The sequence below is a fragment of the Gymnoscopelus microlampas genome (assembly GCF_963454915.1).
Source record: "Gymnoscopelus microlampas genome assembly, chromosome: 9".
Taxonomy (NCBI): domain Eukaryota; kingdom Metazoa; phylum Chordata; class Actinopteri; order Myctophiformes; family Myctophidae; genus Gymnoscopelus; species Gymnoscopelus microlampas.
In genome coordinates, this window is record NC_139946.1 from 4138249 (window position 1) to 4163248 (window position 25000).

Below are 25000 nucleotides of genomic sequence, written 5' to 3' on the forward strand. Positions count from 1 at the left end.
ATGTGATTACTTTTCCCACCACCGCGCAGTGCCCTACAAGCCTACATTATTGGCCATAACTCAGCTTTACACAAAGCGAGCAAATCAAAGACTTCACTCTTTGTCTTTCAACAGGGGGGAGCACCCAGATGTGTGGAGTGCAGCGTTGCATTTTGGGTGACAGACAGCGTGTGTCGGTTGTTCAAAGGGAAAGAATATCAGCGTGTGTTTAGCGTGTAGCGTGTGTTTAGCATGTTTGCCTGTGTGGGCACTTATTCATGTTTAGGAACACCTGTGACAAGACAAACTGTGTGGTGGATGAAAGGGATGGGAGAGAGCTGTGTGTGTGTGTGTGTGTGTGTGTGTGTGTGTGTGTGTGTGTGTGTGTGTGTGTGTGTGTGTGTGTGTGTGTGTGTGTGTGTGTGTACACATGTGTTTAGCTGTGTTTGTAGTTCATGTGTTTGTGAGGGTGTGTGTGTGCATTTGTTGGGTGTATGTATGTACTGTATGTATGTGCTTGTATAAATGGTAAATGGTGCATTTATATAGCGCTTTTATCCAAAGCGCTTTACATAGATTGTGCATTACATTCACCCATTCACACACCAATGGCAGAGGAAACCATGCAAGGCACCAACCTGCTCATCGGGAGCAATTGGGTTCAGCGTCTTGCTCAAGGACACTTCGACACTAACTCTGGGGGAGCCCCCCAGCCCGGGATCAAACTGGGAACCTTAATTGCGGTTTTCAGTTCACTCTACCCGGCCACTCTACCCCTGAGCCACTGCCATATGCATTTTGTTTCAATCGTTTTGTCCGTGTGTATGTGTGTGTGTGTGTGCGTACGTTTGTGCGTGTGTGCGTGTCTGTGTGCGTGCAAGATGCGGGACCCTTTGAAGTCTTAACGAAGGAGCTATTTTGGAATGTCCCAGCATGGTTTGTGTTGGTTTCATCTCCTACCGTCATCTGAGCCTGGCGGAGGCTTGGCACGCTGGGGGAGAGAGCTACCTCCGCTATCTGAGGCCTCATGCATCCACCAAACATCATGCTGCAGGCACACTGCTTCTGTTCTGTCCCCTGGGAACACTGAGCTTCTTCACACAGTGTCAGGTTGTTGCAGGCTGTTGCACTGTGACGATTGTGTGATTGTGACCGAGAGTGTTTCTACTCAACAATACGAGAACAATTAACTAATTCTTAAAGATGAGTGTGTGTGCGCGCGCGCGTTTTTATTGATTTGTTATGGACAACTGATAGGTTGTTGTCTATCACTTATTTTCACCTTAGGGACTTGATCACACCAGAAATAAGAAGACACGGACACATCGGAGATCTCCCTCAAAGTTTTACTTGCGGCAAGGAGACGCGCAGCTCTGCCCTGCGTCATTCTAAAGTACAATTACTTTACATTGGTATTTATACAGCAACATGAGAGGGAGAAACAAATACAGAGAAGCAAGCAGGGAGGCGTGACTAAAGTACTTAAAAGTATCACAGAAACAAGGAGGTACTTAGAAAGTACCTAAAGTAATAAGTACAAAAAGTAATCCATACCAGAGTAGTTGAGGCACTTGAACATTGAAATAGGCACACCTGATTGGTTTACAGCTACAGCAGTGTTTTGGTTTAGAGCCCACACAAGGCACAGGCAGGAATGCACACAAGCTGATAATGGGGGAATGTTAAGCAAAACATGTCATACAATATCAGCTCTTTGTCCTCTCCAAAGTCTCCTGCACTTAGGCACACACATAGGGAGAAGAATATACTTCATATATCAATTGAATGATTAATTAGTTGAACACATTAACAATATGAATAGAACTTATAAACCCACATTACATAGAACTGAGAATCGGCTCCGTCAACAACAGATGGTGAGAATGTGATTTAGTGATAAATGTGTGTGTCATCGTGTTTGGAGCTGTGCGTGTGTGTGCGTGTGCGTGTGCGTGTGTGGCATTGTTGCTGCAAAGCAGTGTATTTTTTATTATTTTTAGCCTGATGAAGACCTTTAAAGGGCAAGACCACTTCGGTAGAGGTTTGGGTTGTGTAGTTACCTTGCCATGATGTAACTCCAAAGGTGGGCAAGAAATAAAAAATAATTGCTCCATTGATTAGAAATTGATAATTCAAAATATGCTCCTCATTGACTTACATTGTACGGTAAAACAGCTCTCAAAGTCACTCTTTTAGCACATAAACGAACGCAAACAAAGTTGATTCAGACAATATAGAACATCACCAAACCCAGTACTGTTTTTTTTTTAAATAAAAATGTCAACTTCCTGTTGATTTTGCGGATCAACAGGAAGTTGATCCGCGGATCCGGATCCAGATCTTCAAATAGTAAAATCAACAGGAAGTTGACATTTTTATTAAAAAAAAAAACAGTACTGGGTTTGGTGATGTTCTATATTGCCTGAATCAGCTATGTTTGGGTTCATTTATGTGCTAAAAGAGTGACTTTGAGAGCTGTTTTACCGTACAATGTAAGTCAATGAGGAGCATATTTTGAATTATCAATTTCTAATCAATGGAGCAATTATTTTTTATTTCTTGCCCACCTTTGGGGTTACATCATGGCAAGGTAACTACACAACCCAAACCTCTACCAAAGTGGTCTTACCCTTTAAGACCAAAACGTTGCACCATAATCATTTGGGAGCTTTATGTTTTAACTATAGGATTCTTTCCTTGATGTCCAGCACCTGGCCTAAATACAGGTCCAAGATGTGCACACAATCTCCTCTTTGAACGCCAATTCTTATTTATTATTGCCATACATGAGCCATAGTACTATTAAAAGGCTTTTGGATTTTTCCACAAGAGTGCCTTGGTCTCCTCCCTTCATGGTCTTTAAAATGTGTCACCCATGCGTACCAAAGAGCACTTTCGTTGTGGATTTTTACATTGCCAAAGATGCGCTCCTTATTTCCAAGAAAAACAGGGGACTCCTAGAAAAAGATAGAATCTCACTGTAGCCAGTAGGCAAGTTTTTGAACTTGTAAGATGTGTGTCGTTGATTGATTCCCCCAAAATTAGGAACAATCAGTTCACTAAGGGTTCAATAAAGTCTCCAAATAAGGGACGATGGCAAGGCGAGGCGGTTGTTGATGAGAGAGCTTGTGTTGTGTGTGACAAACAGTGGAGTGTTGTGGTTCATCTCCAGTGCAGTGGAAGGCTGCGGGCGAAGGGTGGACTGGGAGCACTCCATCACTAACTCTCCCTCTCTGACCTTCCTGCCGGAGCCCCCCCCCCCCCGCTAATGCCTCAATATTTCATATGAATATGCTGCATTATCATCATTATGCCTCTGCTATACCCCTCTCCCTGGAACTCTCTCACGGTCTCTCATAGTCAAACACGCATGCACACACCAGTGTTCATTTTGACTCCAAATTTTGATTTAGTTTTAGTCATAGTCTGTTGAAGGAAATTTCATTTAGTTTTAGTCATATTTTAGTCGTCTGAAATGTTGTAGTTTTGGTTTTGTTTTAGTCGGCAAAATATCATAAGAAATTAGTCGACAAATGATTTTGTAGACAAACATGTATCTTGGCGGTGCCTTGATGGCAACGTAATGCCTGATTTTACACTTGGTCGAATGCTGAAAATAGCCGATCTACAAGCTCACAACGCGTCGCGCTGCGACGCGTTGTGAGCTTGTAGATCTGCTATTTTCAGAGCGCAACAACCGAGCGCAACCAAACATAAAATGACTTGTCTTTTAGTTCTACTGGATCTCTTCTCTACCAGTCCCTCACTAACATTTTAGTCTAGTTTTTATTTGTTGACGAAATTGTCAATATATTTAGTCATCATAGTTAAGTTTTTATTTCGTTTTCGTCGGTGAAAAAAGGTAGTCGCCGAACGTTTTTCTTCGTAGTTTTGGACGACGAAATGAACACTGGCACACACGCACGTTTGTTTTACGATATCATAAAATCATTATTTTTAGGGCAATGATTTTATGAATAACATTTTTAAATGATTTTGGCATTTTTAAATCCTAACCCCATGGGTTATAAAATAAAATATAGAAAATAGCTACGACGTGTCACAGTGTGACGTGGTGAGCTTGTAGATCGGCTATTTTCGGCAGTGGTGGAAAAAGTACTCAAATGTTTTACTTAAGTAAGAGTATCAATACTGCAATGTAGAAGTACTCCGTTACAAGTAAAATTCCAGAATTAAAAATGTACCTGAGTAAGAGTACAAAAGTATTGGTATCAAAATGTACTTAAAGTACCAAAATTAAAAGTACAAAAATGTTTGTAAATAGCCGATCTACAACTCTGCTATTTTCAAATAGCCTATGTATAAAATTCACCTAGAGTGGTGAAAGTATGTTTTAGAATATAATCATTTATATCTGCAAAGTAACTAGTAACTAAAATGTTCATATAATTGTAGTGGAGTAAAAGTACAATATTTGCCTCTGAGATGTAGTGGAGTAGAAGTAGAAGTATTGGAAATTGGAAATACTTAAGTAGAGTACAAATACCTAAAAAGGTTACTTAAGTACAGTACTTAAGTAAATATACTTAGTTACTTTCCACCACTGATTTTCGGTGGCTGACACTGGCACGCAACTAAGGTGTGTGCGTGCGTGTGTGTGTGTGTGCGCGTGCAAGTGCGCACTTGTGCGTGTGAGAATAAGAGCAGCATTGTACTGACTTCAGAAGATAACGTTGAGACTATTGGACGAGCACAAGGTCAGCTTAGTGGTGACACACAGCGAACCAACGCAATACACAACAATGCAACAACGCACAAACGCGCGAAGGAGCTTATACGGAGATAAGAACGTAATGTCAGTCCCCTTCTCTGGAGGAAGCAGGAATGGTTGAAGAGGAAGAATAGGGCGATGGAGCTGATGCCACGGGGTCAAAGAGAACGCGGGGTGATTTGTGCGTCTATTCAAAAGGTCTCGGCCTGACCTCTGCATGGAATCGATTCTCACTTCTGAATCTATATTGATCTCTGCCAGTCATACGTCACAAGCTTGTCGTCACTGTCGGGGTGTAAAACCTTGTATGTCCCACAACTGCTACTTTTCAGGAAACGGGGGGGAAAAGAGCCTGTGTTGATTTTGACAGCAAATTTTGATTTAGCTTTAGTCATAGTCTTTTGAATACAATTCCATTCAGTTTCAGTCATAGTTTCGTCATCTGAAATGTTATAGTTTTTGTCTAGTTTTAGTCGACTAAATGTACAGTTAATTTAGTCGACTATAATGTATTTTGGCGGTGCCTTGATGGCGTCGTAATGGCTGATTTTACACTTGGTTGCATGCTGAAAATAGCCGATCTACAATACGATCTACTTTTAGATCTTCTATTTTCAGAGCGCAACACCCGAGCGCAACTAAACATTAAATGACTTGTCTTAGTTCTCCTTCTACTTCTCCACTAGTACAACTATATTAACACTTTAGTCTAGTTTTTATTTGTTGACGAAATTGTGAAAATATTAGTGTAGTTTTCGTCAGCGAAAAAAGGTAGTCGACGAACATTTTTCGTCATAGTTTTAGTCGACGGAATCAACACTGGAAAAGAGCCTGTGCTCTGTTCTGGAAAAGAATGGTATTTACAATCAGAATCACAACTTTATTGTCATGTGGTATCTGCCCATAGCGGACCGGTAGAAATAAGAATCCATATCCGGCGGCGGAGAATAAGCCAACGCTCAGAGTCCGAGTTTACATTCTCAACAATTCACTTTATTGTCAAAGTTATCAGCAATCCATACATCCAAGTCAATTCAATATATGGCGCGGCCCATAGAATTTCCTTTATTCTGTAGGCCATGGCCTCTGCGTAGATCCAAATCACAGAGCCCCGTTTCTCACAAATACATCACATTATATGCAAGCCACGGGCCCTCTTTCTGACCATTCACAATACAGGTTGCTAAGAACAATGGATTTCTTGGGGTGGGCCTAAAAGTCACACAATGGGTTACGATCTGCCTTAGTTTTAACATTTATCTATCAAACTGTACCTTCACCCATGCTCACATTATAACATTATTATTCAACATTTTATTAGCTTCGAAATGAATCTAAACATTGACATGTCTGACGTTGTATGAATTATTTAGATGATTAAAATGACTTAAAAGAAACGCTTTTCTCCAGCTCAGCTCCTCTGGAGAGAGAGTCAAAATCCCTTACACAATGATGTCGTCTTAACCTTGGCTTAGACACAGAACGATCTTTATTTTACTAAAACTTAGTTCTATCCATCTGTATAATTAGAAAAGACTAGTACACTGTGTATAGGCTTATACCACTTGATTCTTGTCAGTCTGATGATTTGGGAGAGACAACTGGTGACAAGCTCTCCTGCATATTATCATGCTATCCCTGAGTAAACAAAAGATTCGGCCCGGGTGGGGTGTCATAGATTCACACCCCAGACAATGGACAGGAAACCTGGCAGTGTTATCTTGACCAACTCTCCAGCTGGCATTCACCACTAATAGCTTGGTAATTTTCTGGTCTCCTCATGCTTTGGGACACTTTAACAAGTTCTGGGTTATAATGTATTAATAACATAATATTTTCATATTTCATAAGCACAGGACCCGATATTACACGACATTCCCCTCTTAAAGAATTACTCAATATTCTTTACAATAAAATATTCGGGGCCTGTCGGGCATACGTTCCTATGCACCACCTATAAAGCAATCTTGAAACTTTGGTTAGAAAAGACAAATTATTCCGTTTAGAATGGTCGACCCATTCCCCCTCTAGGCTATTGAATTATAAAGTGAATCATCAACAAATCATTATACATTAAACAAACAGAAATAATATCACTGCTGGACTTCTTCACACAAACCTAAGGAAAACTCAAGTTAATAAAAAACATCCTTATTACAAGTTGACATGTTACATTGTGTGGACAAATACAAATACAGAGACACAGTTCTGTTTTTTCTTCTTCTTTTTTTCCCTATACTAACAAACGAACGCAATTCCTTCTTCTTGACTGTCCATTTTGAACAATTCAACATGAGGCATAAGTTTGAATGCCGTCGCCATGATGTGTGCTCAATCTGCAGATTTGAGCACCCACCATAGTTCGGAAAACTCGCACATAATGCCCCACAAGAATGATGCTCCTTTCTGTCCGAATTTTGTGGATCACACAGGAATTATCATCCTGAGGCTTGCTACTTCTGAACAGAATCACAGCCACTTCAGTACTTGACTGACATTGTCAATCAGGCTTCACTTCTCCATACCTGATCCGTAGGGGTGCCCCCTCTTCTTCATATGAGCAAAAGAAAGTATTGTGCCTTTCAATTTTGCATGTAACTTGATGTGTCTCAGGTAACTCGGGTACCTAGGACTTCCAAACGCTCGCTTACTTGTCAAAAACCGTGTAGCTCTGAGACCTCTGGCCCTCCAGCCGTCAGAGGTGTTACACCCTGGCCCTGGCAAAGATGTTTTGCGGTTCCGGTGCTGATGAGTTGACAGGTAGCTGATCCCCGCTTCCCGCTGGTGCGGTGACGCAGAGATGGAACTGCTGCCAGGTCTGAAACTCTCTCCTCCGGCGTGGCAGGTTGAATCTCATGCAGGCTGCACCCTCAAGTCTCCCCTCTCGACCATGGTCTGTGATGGTCGCTGGTAGGTAAAGGTGTGAAGATAGGTGTCGCTGCGGTTCCCTGGGGGTAGAAGTCCGATCGACCTCTGCTTGTCCCTGGGTCCGCTGCTTCCTTGCCTGCTGTCATCCTGGTCACCTGCCATTCCTCCTAATACAAAACAAAAGTCCACCTACACCTACTCTACGGGAGCTAAACAGATGCCTATCTGCTTAATACTCATACATTCAGGGGTTAATCACTCATAGACACACAGTTTAACTCATGCTGTTAAGATTAGAAAACCTATCATTAAATTGTTGAATGCACTGATTCTTCAGACAGTACATGCTCCTGGACTCTGGTCCAGTCGTTCCAGCATAATTTGTACTAACTCCATCCAATATTAAAGTGATCTTTCCCACTTTATCGATATTTTACTCTTCTAACTCCTTTTGTATTTCATCAATCAATCGTTCCATTTTGTTACTCACTTACCACAGCTTTTATCCTTTTTCCATATGACTCCTATATTTCAAGTTCTTTACTGCATACTGCAATCACATCTTACTTTGCTCCAGATTTTCCTGACTATAATTTCCAAAATTTGTGATTCATTAAAGACACATCTCTTAATTTACACACAACTCTCTTAGAGTGCTCTAATTAACGTGTTCTTTTGTTTAAGCATGTTCCAATGTATTTTGCCATGATTTGATAATCATGAAAATATCCCAAAACTGTGAAGTCTAAAGGACAACCACAGAACTATTTTTTCTTTAAATGAACATTTTTCCAAAATGAACTGACAATATCTGCGATCTTCATACTCTATAACTTTGTTACAATTTAGTAGACTCTTGAAAGCATATTTGCTAAATCTAACATTAGTTTTAAGGGAAGAGTTTGTTATTAAGTTTCAAAATAGGCATAGAAGCAAGTCTTTTAGCTCTTTTTTTTTTTAAACTCCCACACCAAACTATAATCTGTGATGTATCAAGTCCTTGTCTCAAGTTCAAAAGGTGGCTACTGTTTTCCTTGTACGTGATACTCCTCTGGTATTTCCAGTATCTCCAAAATTCACCAACACCTAAAGTAATGTCTCTGTACATTTCCAAATGTCTCTTTTCGTTTTCCAATCACTTCAAGTGTCCTTCAAATGTCTTTTTCTGCAATAACTTTGAATCTTTTGCAGTCAATTAATATCTTCAGGCTTACCTCATGCCCAGACTCCTCCCCTCTCCGGTGAGCCACATCACTGGATCACCGGTTCCTCCGCAACTCCGCTGAGCCCCCTCAACATCATATGGGACGTTGAGACGAAGGTTTTACTGAGAGGCCGCGGACAGGATTATGCAAGATGATGTAACTGTCAGACATGAAACAACCTCTGATGGTCAACCTCGTCCTTCGAACTGCATCTGTGTGTAATGGCTTGTCCGCTGGCAAACACCTGTCTGCCCCTCTTAATGGTTCCACCTTCCATCTGTGATGGCTGTGGTCTCCTGTAGCAACTGGATCAAACTGTCGGGGACACATGGACTCGCAAAACATAGGGAATTCATAGATGCTTTTCCCTGGACAACCATGCGGTCGTCAGTTTTAGTGTGGGATTCCTGTGTGAGCTTTTTCGATTACCTCATTCCCTCTTTTGAAAACCAAAGCACCCTCTCCTGCTTTTCCCAATTCTTTTGGATAAAATATGCTTCCCTTAGGCCACATTAATTAGTATTTGTTCAAATCGTTTCAGTCACAAATATTGCCACTCCATCTTTTACTCCAGGCCTTTACTAAAATGTTAGGATTTCTCAGTATTCTGTCTATTGAAAGTACGTTTTACACTGCACTTTTTCTCATAAAATGAAACACAAACCATGGATACCATTGTGTCAGCTACGTCAGAGCGGTTCGTTCAAAAGGAAACTGATACTAGTGTAATATATTGTATCAGAAATGTGTCATTTTACACAGCACACAATATTCTACAATCAGTATTACATATAAACTGTTAAGCCAATTTTAAAAAATGGGTGTAAATTTGGTCAACACATGTACACTATGTACATGCTCAAATAATGTATAATCTTGATTTCTGTTAGCAGCTGTAGTAAATGTAAACAAACGGTATTAAGCTTTATCGCCAAAGATAGGAGTTTTTAAAGCTCAGCCTAAAACACTCTGTTTTAGGAACTTATAATCTTATCAATGAATAGTTAAAATCAAGAATCAAAGATCCTTCTTTCTAGAATTAAGACACTCGACTGGGACTACACTAAGCCCCTCTCGTTACTTTCAATATAAATCAAATATTCTAATTTTGCAACAATTTAAAAGTCTGGTCGATACATTACTCCTTCCAGACTGGACCTGTCCTTGTTAAGCGGGCACTAAACACTCAAGTCATATTGACAATCGTTAAGCCTCCCTTGTGAAGGCTATCTAGGAAATAAACAGATCAATTGTTAACACAACAGACAAACAGTGTTAATCAACATACTTAACATACTAGACCTAGAAATAATACTAAGTTACCTCATTAAACTAAGAACTGTTAGAAGAAAGCAACTCTGTCATCATGCAAGAAAATAGTGTCGAAAAGACTTAATATCAACTGTCCTTAATAGACAGGCTTCATACTTTGACCGCCAGAGGGAGCCAGTCTGACTCTGTCAATCTCAGCTTCCTCTAGTGGTAAAATACACTTTAATGCCGTCTAATAGGTCACTCCCACAGGCAACATGTCATCACGAATGATCACGTGACGATCAGTGCGTCCAGTAGGGTGAACTCCTAATTTCTCTTTTGCAATACTTAAACCAAAAACGTATTTCAACTTATTCTTAGCATCTGTGGTACATCACAAAAATCGAGTATAATTACACGTCTGTAGCTTCAAATCATACACATTCGTGTCATTAAAATAGTAACATAGACCGATTAACTGTTCATAAATTGTCATTCAAATTCAGGTTTAATCTATTTAAAAATATCTACTTTGCTTTTAACATATCAATCTAAATAGGTTATTGGAGGGTGTGATAATTCATCAAATAATCATGGGTATGAAACAATTGTAATTTATACTTTTAGTAAGGTTTTAAGGCCACTTATAGCACTACTTTCGTACACCATTCAGATATTATGGGAAAAATATCTTATTTGTGTACTTAAGCAGGCAATCGTTTTCATCAAATTTCTCCTATCATTCACTATTTAATTATCATCAAATAATTAGTCTCAACTTGCTCTGTTCCTTATCTCACACCTCGGTCAGCTTAAATGTGGTACATCCATGAATTAAATCACACAGATATAACGCACTATAGGCAGACCTAAAAATTAACATGGAAAAGCAACACTATGCTTCCACAGAAATTAGATTCAAATAAAGTCGGACATTTGGTCCATTTTAAAGAATACAATATGCTCTCATTCTCTGGGCCAGCCAGCGAAATTGGAGCAACCTGAGTGTATGCCTACATCCCAGGCTATTGTTCCCCATAAAATTACCTTATCCAACTCCAATGCATCACTCCCATGATGATGATCAATTGAATAATAAAAAAACGAATTCAATGCCATATAACAAAGCAATATGTCTCTTAGATACAATAGGCCTACCTTAACTCTCTTAACTTAAACACCAACAGTGATTTTCGCCAATTTAATCTATCCCTCACAATAAGCAATAGGCCTACAACCAACAGCCCAACCATACTCCTCTTTCAATAACATGGAAACAACCATTCAATAAGCACTCATAGCCTACCAGACGATTCACATGAAACAAACACAGTCCCACTTGAAACCACTAACAATCATTCACACACACACACACACACACACACACACACACACACACACACACACACACACACACACACACACACACACACACACACACACACACACACACACACACACACACACACACACACACACACACACACACACACACACACACTCTTATTTGTGACAATAGCACTAACCATAAACAACGACAAGACAAAAGAAGGAAAGCATTTCCAATCGGCTCTTTTTACTGGCTCCCCACAAAGGAACTGTGGGTGGTGACATTCAACAAGTGTCCTAGAGACACAAAAAGAAACACATTACCTGTGCTACTGCAACAGAAACCTGATCCATGGTTTCTTAAGAAGACATGTCTTCCTATAAAATAGAAAGAAAGCAAGAATGCCTCAAAAACGAACAGCGTGTAAAACTAAACGCCATCTTGTGCTTAAAACGCAGTCGAAAGAAGCCTTTCCCACACACGAGAGAACGTGTGCCTTTGTACAACTACAGGGTATAAAGTGAAATCATTTTAAATGTAAAAATAAAAAATAAATACTTTACTCCCTCAAAAGATCTTATTCCATCCAAGCAAAAGGAACCTCATACAAGCGTTGAAATAAGAATATATTACGAATGTAATATATATATAAGAAAAGTAGTTTCTAAATATTTAAAAACTAAAACTCAGCAGTCGCGTCTCGCCGGATATGACGTGGCAACGCGGAAGTCAAGACATGTAGCAAAAACTACATTTCTTGGCCAAAAAAACTACAGAAGACGCTCGCTGACGGCTCTCACACAGAAGAACAAAGGAGCCATCCCCCTCAAAAATAAAGAGCAACAAAAACAGTAGGGCTACATTCTCCCCCCATGAGACTCATGTTACAGTAGATAAGATAATGCTTTAAATTTAGACCTCCTAACCTCACCTGTTTACAGTCAAAAGCAAGAACGCTTCATTAATCCTGTAGGCCTACACAGCCACATTCTAACTGGCTCTTACAACAAAAATTGAATAATTACACAAATTTCCACTCGCCTCACTGGGCCAAGATAAAATACAATTTAACTCCACTCTTTCACTCAACCAAAATATTCAAAGCCAGAAAACTAAGTCCAAACAAAGTTTTTTAAAGCTTATAATACTCCACTCCCCTCTCGAAAACATTATTCCCTATAACAATGTTTTCGAACAAACAAGAGACCTATGCCATCACCATAGACAAACTCCTGTAAAAATTAAACATGTATACCGAATGACCCAACGCTCCAATACAGCAATAATCATTCACGTAGAAAAATTAGAAATAGAAGAAAACCACACGTGCGCATCGCGCAGCTTAAATCCATAAGTAACAGTACACAACACACAAGCTAAGCACCCCCCACGCAAAGTGGTGGCATGCAAGAGAGAAACAACATCACATGACACAGCTTGGAAACACACAACAAAAACAAGACCTCACAAGCAGCAATAACCAATCAGCCAATATCTGAGACCCATTAGCGCATGCCATTGAAGAACACACACAATAAACAGGTCACAAACGCTATATGCAAAAGGTTACCGTGCCGTTTGGAAACAACACATTACACACTCAAAACAAATACACCATTCAACTTCTCCCGGGGTCACAATAAGTACTCACCAGATGCAAACCCGTCGCTTTCTGGCACGCTGGCGAACGCCAAGTTCCTCTTCTGGCCTCACCGCTACAGTCCTATCTATACGCTGAATGTGAGAACATCACTTTTCAGGTGCCTAATGCCAACCGCCGTGCTTTTAGGACTAGCAACAAATAGATTTCTTTCCCGACCCAGAGTCCCACTCAAGCCAAATGCAAATTTAAATGCCCCTTCAGCCGTCGTGAGTTACCAGGTAGCTCGCGTATAAAAAAACTGATCAGGCCTAGTTACCAGTAGCGAGAATCCATTTACTATACCCTGGAGATGAAACAACATTGTCCAGGTGCCGGATGCAAACCGCTGTGCTTTCCGGACTCGCAACTAAATCCCTATCTATACGCTGGAAATGAGACACCATTTTCAGGGATAAAATAGAGTTTTAAACAAACCAGATGTGCAACCAGCACTTTCCAGCCTGTACATGTAATTAAGCCATGACTTGAACAATCATGGAGTAATCAAAAAGCGCGTCTCCAAAAGACGGTATAAGCTGCGGCTCTGAACGCAGACTAACAAACCCCGCCGGAACCAGACACGCATTTCCACCGGAACGCAGACCAGACACACGGTTCTTTTTCCATCATACCGAGGGAAAGCAGATTAGGCAACGCAAAAGCATATCATCACACACATACCTTTAACGCTGTACAATCGTCCGGTATCCCATCAGCAAGACACTAGCTGGTTCGCCAAGTAATTCTGTGTGGTATCTGCCCATAGCGGACCGGTAGAAATAAGAATCCATATCCGGCGGCGGAGAATAAGCCAACGCTCAGAGTCCGAGTTTACATTCTCAACAATTCACTTTATTGTCAAAGTTATCAGCAATCCATACATCCAAGTCAATTCAATATATGGCGCGGCCCATAGAATTTCCTTTATTCTGTAGGCCATGGCCTCTGCGTAGATCCAAATCACAGAGCCCCGTTTCTCACAAATACATCACATTATATGCAAGCCACGGGCCCTCTTTCTGACCATTCACAATACAGGTTGCTAAGAACAATGGATTTCTTGGGGTGGGCCTAAAAGTCACACAATGGGTTACGATCTGCCTTAGTTTTAACATTTATCTATCAAACTGTACCTTCACCCATGCTCACATTATAACATTATTATTCAACATTTTATTAGCTTCGAAATGAATCTAAACATTGACATGTCTGACGTTGTATGAATTATTTAGATGATTAAAATGACTTAAAAGAAACGCTTTTCTCCAGCTCAGCTCCTCTGGAGAGAGAGTCAAAATCCCTTACACAATGATGTCGTCTTAACCTTGGCTTAGACACAGAACGATCTTTATTTTACTAAAACTTAGTTCTATCCATCTGTATAATTAGAAAAGACTAGTACACTGTGTATAGGCTTATACCACTTGATTCTTGTCAGTCTGATGATTTGGGAGAGACAACTGGTGACAAGCTCTCCTGCATATTATCATGCTATCCCTGAGTAAACAAAAGATTCGGCCCGGGTGGGGTGTCATAGATTCACACCCCAGACAATGGACAGGAAACCTGGCAGTGTTATCTTGACCAACTCTCCAGCTGGCATTCACCACTAATAGCTTGGTAATTTTCTGGTCTCCTCATGCTTTGGGACACTTTAACAAGTTCTGGGTTATAATGTATTAATAACATAATATTTTCATATTTCATAAGCACAGGACCCGATATTACACGACAGTCACATCACAGGTTTACAGAGTGGGCACCTCGATGGCAAATTGTCTATTTTGTCAACAACAAAAAAAACGCTTTAAAAATATATATATTCAAATATTAGTTTTTTCATGAATAGCAGATCTACAAGCTCATGGCGCGGCACTCGGTGCTGCGCCATGAGCTTGTATATCTGCTATGTTTGAATAGCCAAAGTACAAAATAATGGTTAAAGTGGTTAAAATCTAATATGACAGATGCTTTCCCGTTCTTAATGGATTAAGTATAATGTAAAGTATACATGCTTAGAACATGATTGAACATTTGACAATCAAGGGCTAATATTTCTTCAATTTCAACAAATTACCCCGTACATCCAATCATTTTGAGGCATAGACTAGAAGTTGAAGGGTAACTTTAAGTCTGATAATGACGTATACCGTGCTGGTTCAACACGTTGCAAAGGTTGCAATACGAGGTTTCTGACAACATATTGATCCCTGTCATTCATACATCACATGCATGTGTGGAAGGTCTCAGGGTCACATAATAAGATGTTGACCTGACGTGTATAGAAGGGTACAGTAGTGTGCGTGCGCGCGTGTGTGTGTGTGTGTGTGTGTGTGTGTGTGTGTGTGTGTGTGTGTGTGTGTGCGTGTGTGTGCGTGTGTGTGTGTGTTGTTGTTGAGGTGTGTGTGATGGATGAGCTGCTGGTAATGGCATTGGTCTGAGGTTGATGGAGGTCCTCCACCAGAGCACACAGGCTGCAACTCTGTCTCCTGACCTTGTTGTCACCACCGTCGACTGTATGTCTCCCGCTCTCCGTGCGCGCACGTGTGTGGTGTGTGTGTGCGCACTCACAGTACATGTTTGTGTCTGTGTGCTACTGTACTGACTGACTCTCTCTCTCTCTCTCTCTCTCTCTCTCTCCCTGTGTGTGTGACTCCAGGGCAGGATCGCAGCGAGGCGACTCTCATCAGGCGTTTTAAGGGCGATGGCGTCCGCTACAAGGCCAAGCTCATCGGCCTGGACGAGGTCACGGCGGCCCGCGGAGACAAGCTCTGCCAGGACTCAATGATGAAGCTCAAGGTAAGGGCTAAGGTACACTATATCTCTGTGAGTGCGTGTGTGCGGGACGTGCTTTTGTTGCGCATGTGTGCGTGTGTGCGTGTGTTTGTGTGTGTGTGTGTGTGTGTGTGTGTGTGTGTGTGTGTGCGTGTGTGTGTGTGTGTGTGCGTGCGTGTGCACTTGTGCCTGTGCATGCATGGGAGGTAGATTGCCACATATTTTTGGAATCCTCCTCTGACAGTATTAACCAGACGAACCCTGTAGCGTCCTTATTCTGTGTCAGAATATGTTTGTTTATGGTTATAGACATACTGTAGCCATAAACAAACCTGATATGGACATCCAGGTTGTCTAGACTAGAGGCACCGATCCGACCACTATGCCCCATATATGGTCATGCGCACATATGGGACCGATCGACTTCAAGCGGCCCCGAACCTCTAGTGGCAGAAAATAGCAGATCCACAAGCATTGTGAGCTTGTAGATCTGCTATTTTCGGGCCAAGAAATTCCGTGTTGAGGGGGAATAAAAGGAGGGGTCCAAGAAGTGTAGACTCCTTGGGGAACCCGGTCAAGAAATTGTCTCATATGTCCCAAAACTGTTACTTTTCAGGATTCAAATTCAAAAGAATCAAAAGTAGCAGATCTAACTTTGATGATGGAGAGGGCCACTATATTTCCACACTCACACTTTCCCCACACAAACTTTTTTTCTATGTCACACAAAAGTAGCAAAAATAGCCAATCTACAAGCTCAAAACGCGTCGCAGTGCGACGCGTTTTGAGCTTGTAGATCGGCTATTTTTGCTATCTTTGAATTGGAATCCAGATTTATGTTTTGCCATTTTTTAATTATAATGTAATCCTGAAAAGTAGCATTTGTATTTAATTTCAAATGCATTTAGTTATACTTATGTTAACTTTATGAACTTAAATACAAACACATTGGACATAAAAAAGACAATAGAATTTTAATACTAGTCATTTAAGCTACTAATATAGACTGAAGTAATTAAAGAGGGTCATGTTTACATGTTTGGAATTGTAACAGCTGAAATCAATAATATATCAGTATTCTGATATTAACCTGCGGGCCGCATTAAGTGATGGTGGGGGCCGCGTGTGGCCCCCGGGCCACCAGTTGCCCATTTCTGGTCTGAGTGGTTAACACCCCCCCATCTCTCTCTCTCTCTCTCTCTCTCTCTCTCTCACTTTTTCTCTCTCTCTCTCTCTCTCTCTCTCTCTCTCTCTCTCTGCTGTCAAACACAATAACTTCCTTGAGAAAAATGAATCTTTTTGCAGCACATATGGCAGAGAGGGAAGCAGGTGGGGGGGGTCAGGAGGTGGTAGAATCAGTAGGGGGGGCGTGGGGGTACGGGTGGGATGGAGGTGACCGGAGGTGAGTCTCATTTGCATGGCCATGGAGACGGAGATGCCAGCCGGAGGAGGGTGGAGAGGTGAGGTTCCGGTGAGCGCTGGAAGACACCGGTGAGGGACTGTATAATTGGCAATGAAGGATGATGTGCGAACGAGAGGCAGCAAGGGTCAGAGCTGGAGTTTAGGCGTTTTATACTTATTTATTGTGCTTCGGTTTGTTTGTGCGTCGTTGCTTGTCGGTTTTTATTTGCTGTCTTGAACTGTGGTGTTGTAACTATAAGTTATGAATGACAATGAAAACGGGAACTTGAACTTAAATATCAACCATGGTCAATTAGGTTGGAATATGGCTTTTGAGTTTGTGTGAGTGTGTGTGTGTGTTAAAAGCTTGATTTTAGATAATTCTCCACCCATCTGCACAGGTGCAGCGGCACGTTGTGAGCTTGTAGATCAGCTATATTCGGCATGCAGCTAAGTGTAAATTAGCCATTACGAGTGATAGTGATGGCAGAGGGGGAGACAGAGAGAGATGTCACGGGTATCGCAAGAAACACAGGGTTGCCTGCGCTCTCCCAAGGACTAACTGAGTCATCAGTTGGTATGAATGGAGGATTAGGGAATTGGAATAACAACTAAACCAGGAGAAAAAGTAAAGAAGTTAAAAAAAAAAAAAAAAAAAAAAAAGTATATTGATCTTCAAAATATTCTCACACCTCCTCAATAATTAATGTTCCTTCTAGAAACATTTCAGAAGTCCCTCGAGAAAGTGGCTGAATGGCTTTGAAATAAATTTAGGTGTTTTGTACTTCTTTTTTTCCCAACTTCAAAATCATGAAGACCTGGAACTGTCATTTTTAGATTTGAGCTAAAAAGCATTATTTTACACTTTGGGCTATTCAAAAATAGCAGATATACAAGCTCATAGCGCGGCACCGAGTGCCGCGCTACAAGCTTGTAGATCTGCTATTTTTGAAAATTCGTGAAAATGTGTGCAAATCTTTGAATATAATATTCTTTTAAAGCAAACATTAACTCAAATCTTTGCTTCTGGGGGTCCCTGGAACAAAATATTTTGAGATGGGGGTCCGCGGCCAAATTCATATCATTTTGGGGGTCCTTGACATGAAAACGTTTGAAAACCACTGAGATAGAAACATACGTTTTTCAGAAAACCGTTTCTAAAAGACATTTTGCAGAATATTAACCTGCAAAATACGTCAGGCCTCCATGGGTTAAATAAGTAAAGAGATGATTTCAAACAGGGCATGTTTGTCCTTTCCTTTTTTTCTGCCCTGTGATACACAGTCTGCTTGGAGATTTAGTCACTTTGAAAAATGATCCATCCGCCATCAAATATTCATCACCGCCAGCGTATTGAAAACACTATTTGAACAGAATGCATTTGTTCACCGCCGGTGATATTTCAATTCAGAAAACTATGTGTAAGTCTATCGTCGTCGTCGGGCAGAAACCTTGTATCTCCATATTTCATCTTTTTATGTATTGGCACAGTGTGGCACATATAGTGAAAATAGCAGATCTACAAGCTCACAAACGTTGTAGATCAGCTATTTTCAATATTTTAAGTAATTTTTTGAAATATGATCATACTGAAAGAAAAAACTCCCGCACACAACAACAACGTTTCAATCTATTAGACCTTCATCAGGTTATCCTTAAGATAACCTGACGAAGTTCTTCTCCTACTCACCTGTCGCCTTTAACACATTGTGTGCCAAAGACGGTCTGGACCGTTTTTGAGAAGCTATGCGTTATGTGCCATAAACGATCCAGACTTTTTGTATATTTTTCCCACGTGGGGCGCTCTAACAAAACTTTGGAATCATCCAAGGAGTCTCTAAGGATAAGGATAATTCCTTTTAACAGGTCGTTCATGAAAGTCCTTGCGGTCTTGTTTCCAATGAGAACCTGTGAGCAATTAGGGGTTAAGAGTCTTGCTCAGGGACAAATTTCATTTCATCGACACATATGCTGGCGTGGCCTGGAATCGTACCTGGGCAACCAGGGCCTCTGGCTCCCTAGGCGGACTCACTAACCACTCAGCTATGGCCGCCCCTATCTCTAAGAAGGAGAGGCCGGATGTGGATCCATGTCAAAAATGCTTCCGGTCGTCCGCTCCACAATGTTACCTTCTTGACTAAAAGCTTAATATCTCCTATTTCTGTTTAACGTGGTGAAAGTGAGCCGTTTTCGATCGGCGATCACACTGCAATGGAGGATCGCGTTAGAAATATTATTGTTCCAGGCGTTAGTCGGGACCCTCCGCCGTCTCGCACGTAGGCTTTGTTTACGTGCGCGTCCTCGTCGGGGCTTCTACGGCACGCAGCATATCAGCGTAAGTGGATGGAAGATATGCTGGCACTAGATGTACTCTATTTTAATAAACCTCTGGCACACGATGTGTTAATTGTAGGTGTGCAAAATACTTGCTTTTTATTCAAATATAATCATAAATCATAAAAGAAACGGTTTTAGAGATACAAGGTGTCCACGGAACAGCAACACTATGCCTAAGTGTTGTGAATACTCAGCCCATGTGAGGAGGAGGAGGAGGAGGAGGAAGAGGAGGGAGGAGAGGCCATTGATCAAACCACTTCCCTCCTCTTTCATTCAGAGAGAAAATCCATCACACCTCTCCTTCTCTGTTCTCTTCCTTTTGCTGCCCTCTCTCTCTCTGTCCATATCTCTTTCCGTCTCTGTCTCTCACCCTTCTCTCTCTCTCTCTCTCTCTCTCTCTCTCTCTCTCTCTCTCTCTCTCTCTCTCTCTCTTTTCCAATCTGTCTCTGTCACTCACTTACCTCTCTTATTCTGAATCTACGACCTTCTCTTTGCTCCCTCCTGTTCTATCCTAACCGTTTTCTTCTTTTTCACTTTTGCAACTTTTCTACAGTGTTTGAGTTACAGTATGAGTTTAATGGAATTCTGGTTTAAAGGAAAACACGCTCGCCCAGGGTCAAATCCGGCGAGCTCGGAACGGTCGGCATTAGGTATTCCTAGACGCAACTTCAGTAAAACTATGCTTAAGCCTAACCTTATTCCTATACGTAGACCTCAGTAAACTGTGCCTAAACCTAACCTTATTCCTAAACTTAACCTCAGTAAAACTATGCCTAAACCTAACCTTATTCCTATACGTAACCTCAGTAAAACTATGCCTAAACCTAGCCTTATTCCTAAACTTAACCTTAGTAAAACTATGCCTAAACCTAACCTTATTCCTAAACTTAACCTCAGTAAAACTATGCCTAAACCTAACCTTATTCCTAAACTTAACCTCAGTAAAACTATGCCTAAACCTAACCTTATTCCTAAACTTAACCTCAGTAAAACTATGCCTAAACCTAACCTTATTCCTATACGTAACCTCAGTAAAACTATGCCCAAACCTAACCTTATTCCTAAACTTAACCTCAGTAAAACTATGCCTAAACCTAACCTTATTCCTAAACTTAACCTGAGTAAAACTATGCCTAAACCTAACCTTATTCCTAAAATTAACCTGAGTAAAACTATGCCTAAACCTAACCTTATTCCTAAACTTAACCTCAGTAAAACTATGCCTAAACCTAACCTTATTCCTATACGTAACCTCAGTAAAACTATGCCCAAACCTAACCTTATTCCTAAACTTAACCTCAGTAAAACTATGCCTAAACCTAACCTGATTCCTAAACTTAACTTCGGTAAAACTACAGTATGCCTAACCCCAAACTTATACCTATCCTTAACCTCAGTGAAACACTTTCAAGAATACATGAACCGCGAGCGGTCCGCAAACAAAGTGGGGGCGAGTGTGTTTTGGGCCGGTGTTCCGGTTTAAAGTAGGTGCAGAAATGAGGGCCCAGAGGTGGGCAACCACCTACAGTAGTTATGATCTACTAGGTGATCAGATTGCGCTATTGAGGTGATCAAATGCGTTGATTAAAAAACAACCATATTAACCATTGTTTTTTCCTGTTTTGTCTTTTTTTGTGTCCTTAGGGAATAGCTGCTGCAGCGCGGTCTAAAGGGGACCACAAGCAGAAGGTGTTTCTAACCGTGTCCTTTGGAGGGATCAAGATCTTTGATGAGAAGTCTGGGGTAAGCATGTGTGTGTTGTGTAAAGGTTGTGGGCCCCTGACAGCTGGGCTGCTGGGACTCCTAATCATATTAATTAAACTGACACATAAACATTTTGAAACACACAGCTGTCCCTTCGGATGATGGGAACCATGTCACTTGTAAACACAGTTCTTTGGCAGGTTGATTTTACTGGCCACAAGCGGCAAAGTGATACACAGTGCACGTTTAAAAAGCTTCAGAGTCTGCAACATTTTGGACAACCCAGGTAGGACATAACATTGTCCTACCTGGGTCCCAGGTAGCCTCAGGTAGAACCCACTTAAAGCTCACATGGGCAAACCCAGGTGGGACCCACGCGGACCCCGCTGACATTGCCCACTTGGCGCCCATATAGTTCAGCCCACCTTGAAACCATATGGGAACCATGAACCGGGGGCAACGTGGCAACGGTGAGCTTAACTAGTGAGTATTTTAGTCTGGCATGTGTGTGTCAGTGTCAGAATCAAAATCTTCATCTTCAGAGGTTTACAGGCGTAAAGATGTGGATGAAATTAGTTTCTGTGCAAAGCTCTATCATTTTTGTTGTTTTCAGGAAGATAAAAGAAAAAGAAGAGGTGGGGAAAACATGTCGAGAATAGGCAAAAGTCTAAGATATGTACATATAGAGTATACGCGTGTGTGTGTGTGTGTGTGCGTGTGCGTGTGCGCGCCCGTGTGTGTGTGTGTGTGTGTGTGTGTGTGCAGTGTGTGTGTGTGTGTGTGTGTGCAGTGTGTTGCCTGGGTTAATGAGGCCTCTCCGTGAGGAGGAGTGTCCCCGGGGGAAATCAGGAGAGCCTAATTGAAACCCTGAGAACAAGGCCCTGGCAGATGAGAGAACATGGCTGGTCCCATTGTCTCTCTCTCTCTCTCTCTCTCCAAACACTCCAAACAGCGCTCTTATGTATTACACTCCCACATTATGCACTTTCCCATCTGACACGCCGCCAGTTCCAGATCTATCTGTGGATCGATCTTGGCCTCCATTACTCCACTGCTTTTGTCTGTGCCTTTTTTTTTTTAAATCTCTCTGTCTGTTGGCATCATGTCTCTTGGTGCAAAAGCTTTTACTGCATGATAGCGACAGCAGGGTCTTTCAACTAGTGTTGAGGGCATTATTTGGTGATGCCCTTAATCATGCTCTCAAACTAGAGACCATAGATAAAGATACAGGGATGTAAACAGAGTTTGATTGATTGATTGAATATTAACAGTTTGCAAAAAGTGCAAAGGTACAGTAAAACAATAATGCTAAAAGGATGTGTATTCAATCCATCAAGACAAAGACATACAATACTATACAAGAGATCATCAATACTAGGAGCAGAAAAAAGTATACTTACAGAAAAAACAGTGGGAGTGATTTATTTTGGCAAGCTAGAAGACTTGTCTAGGTCTAGTTGCAATTTGCAGACAGGTGCTTTTTTTTATGGTGGTTTTGAAAGAGGATAGGGAGTCGCACTTTTTGATGACTGGTGGTTAGGGGATTCCACATTTTGGTTGCATAATAGTAAAATGAATTCATCCCCATGTTTGTGCCGAATCTGGGGGGGAATGAGATCAGTGGAGCTCCCTCTGGTGAGCCAGAGGGTAAAGCCTCCTACATGCTACAAAACAATCCAACCCGACGCCAGAACTTTGTAGCCTACATATGACTCATCCGAGAAAAAAAAGACAGACTTTCAAACTCATTTTGACTGCTAACCAAACTGAGATGATTCCCCTCCTCCCTGCTCAGTAATCTGGTGGAATTAATCACAGCTGTGTAGCATTTGCTCTGTCTCCAGTGCTGGAGAAAGTTTGAGTTTGTCTAGCGAGGATATTTTAATGCCTGGATATCGGACATTTGGGACATTTTGTCACCGAGGTGTGCTTCTCAATTCATTGTGTCAGTTTGTGTTTATGCTTGGTTACTAGAGGGGGTCAGAGATCTTTGAAAAACGCTGTTGTCGAGCAGACACCTCTTATCTCCATTTCTAACTTTTTGTGTTTTTTTGCAAATTAACGCCCTACTTGATCATAATAGTGTCACATAAAAGTATGAAAAGTAGCAGATCCACAAGCTCGAAATGCTGCACGAAGCAACGCGTTTTGAGTCCTGAAAAGTGTCAGTTTTGGACGTTTCCACCCGACAGAGACGATAAACCCCTCAGCTGACGTCTGTTCCCCAATGCTTTCACAGTTGACAGAATAGCCTTGGTCTGAATGAATGAATCATAGCGACCAAACAAACGTCGGCCAGTAAAGACATCTAGGGTGTGCTCACCAGGTGACTAGGTGACCACTGAAAGTTATGAGACCGCCCAGACTGACGTCATTTTGTGGTTATCACATAACCCAAATGGACAAAGTTCGGTCGTGGGAATGGTAGCATGTAGCCCCCTTAATATTATGTTCAGACTGGATTTTGCTATTACAACTTTGAACAGATTTATTTATATTTAAATGTTTTTATCCCACGATTTTGTAACCCATTATCCCACGATTTTTCACCCATTGCCAATTGCCTAAGCATGTAATCCTGGGGACTACTCTCCCTCTGCCAGCCTGGGGAGAGCCCCGAACTGAACTCATGCTTCCTTCAATGCATGAGGAGTGAGCAAGCCGTTTCTTAGCACCTGACAGGGGTGAGTTTCCCCGGTAGGACGTAGCGCGTGGAAGGAACACGTTATTCCAACCACAGATTTCTAAATATGTGTCTCGGCGGCCGCCCTCAGGCTCTGGAACAATTTGTATAAGTTAAGTGCTTACTCGCGCCTATGTCGTTAGGTGGTTACCACAGCAATCAACGCAGATAGGCCGACGATGTCCGAATACACATGTCCGATCTGATCACATGCAAATAACAGCGTAAGTCCTGTAGATCAGATTTTAAGAAACAAATTGGATATGACTGCAGAGCCCTGAACAAAGCCGACCAGACAGAACAGACAGAGAGATACAGAGAGAGGGAGACAGAGAGTGAGAGTGACTGCCGAGACGTTCAGCCATGTTGACAGTCTCATTCCCCGGCCGAGCATCAGTCAGCCGAGCGGACGGACGGACGGACGGACGTATGGATGGATGAGCGGATGAGCGGACGGATGGATGGCCTCTCTCCCGCGGAGGAGGGAAGGTCGGCGAGGAGGATGGAGGGAGGCGTTGCTTGAGACGGAGGAGAGGAGAGTGGAGACATTAATCTCTCAGAGGGCACGCTGGCATGTTCTCTCTCTTTTTTTCCTCTTTCTTTCTCTCGCTCCCTTTCTCTCACACTCTCCATCACGCTGGCTCAAAAACAACACGCACCCACCCACACACGCGCACTCACACACACACCCACACACACACACGCACTCACACACACACACACACACACACACGTGCGCGCACACATACACACACACACACACACATACACAGCGACTGATACAGCTCCATGCCAGGTCAGAAACTCCTAGGCGTGAAGGGCTGAGTTGCAGCCACCCTGCTCCCCGGGAAAATGGGATGAGAAAGGTGAAATTAGCCTCGGTCAGTCCAGATCACTTCAGTTCAGTTCAGCCCATACAGGAAGAAGTGTGCGGTGTTGTTGCTGCACAAATGGGAAGGGTGTATGCATGCACAAGTGTGTAGTAGCATCTCTGTTTATCCTTATAACAGCAGATGGCTGCTGTCGAGCAGAAACCACTTATCACCTTTTTCAAAGTGTTTGTCCAAAACTTGTTACTTTTAAGAATTCA

General features: G+C 41.9%; 1 protein-coding gene across 1 annotated transcript in view; it reads left to right on the forward strand.

Annotated features, from left to right (window-relative positions):
- dab1a (DAB adaptor protein 1a) overlaps positions 1-25000 on the forward strand; it is a gene marked incomplete at both ends in the record, with an annotated part of 105292 nt that overhangs the window by 34681 nt on the left and 45611 nt on the right. Inside the window, 2 exons of the mRNA XM_084067450.1 lie at positions 15670-15809; positions 21168-21266. Coding sequence (XP_083923576.1) covers positions 15670-15809; positions 21168-21266 — 239 coding nt within the window. The remainder of the gene's footprint in view (positions 1-15669; positions 15810-21167; positions 21267-25000) is intronic.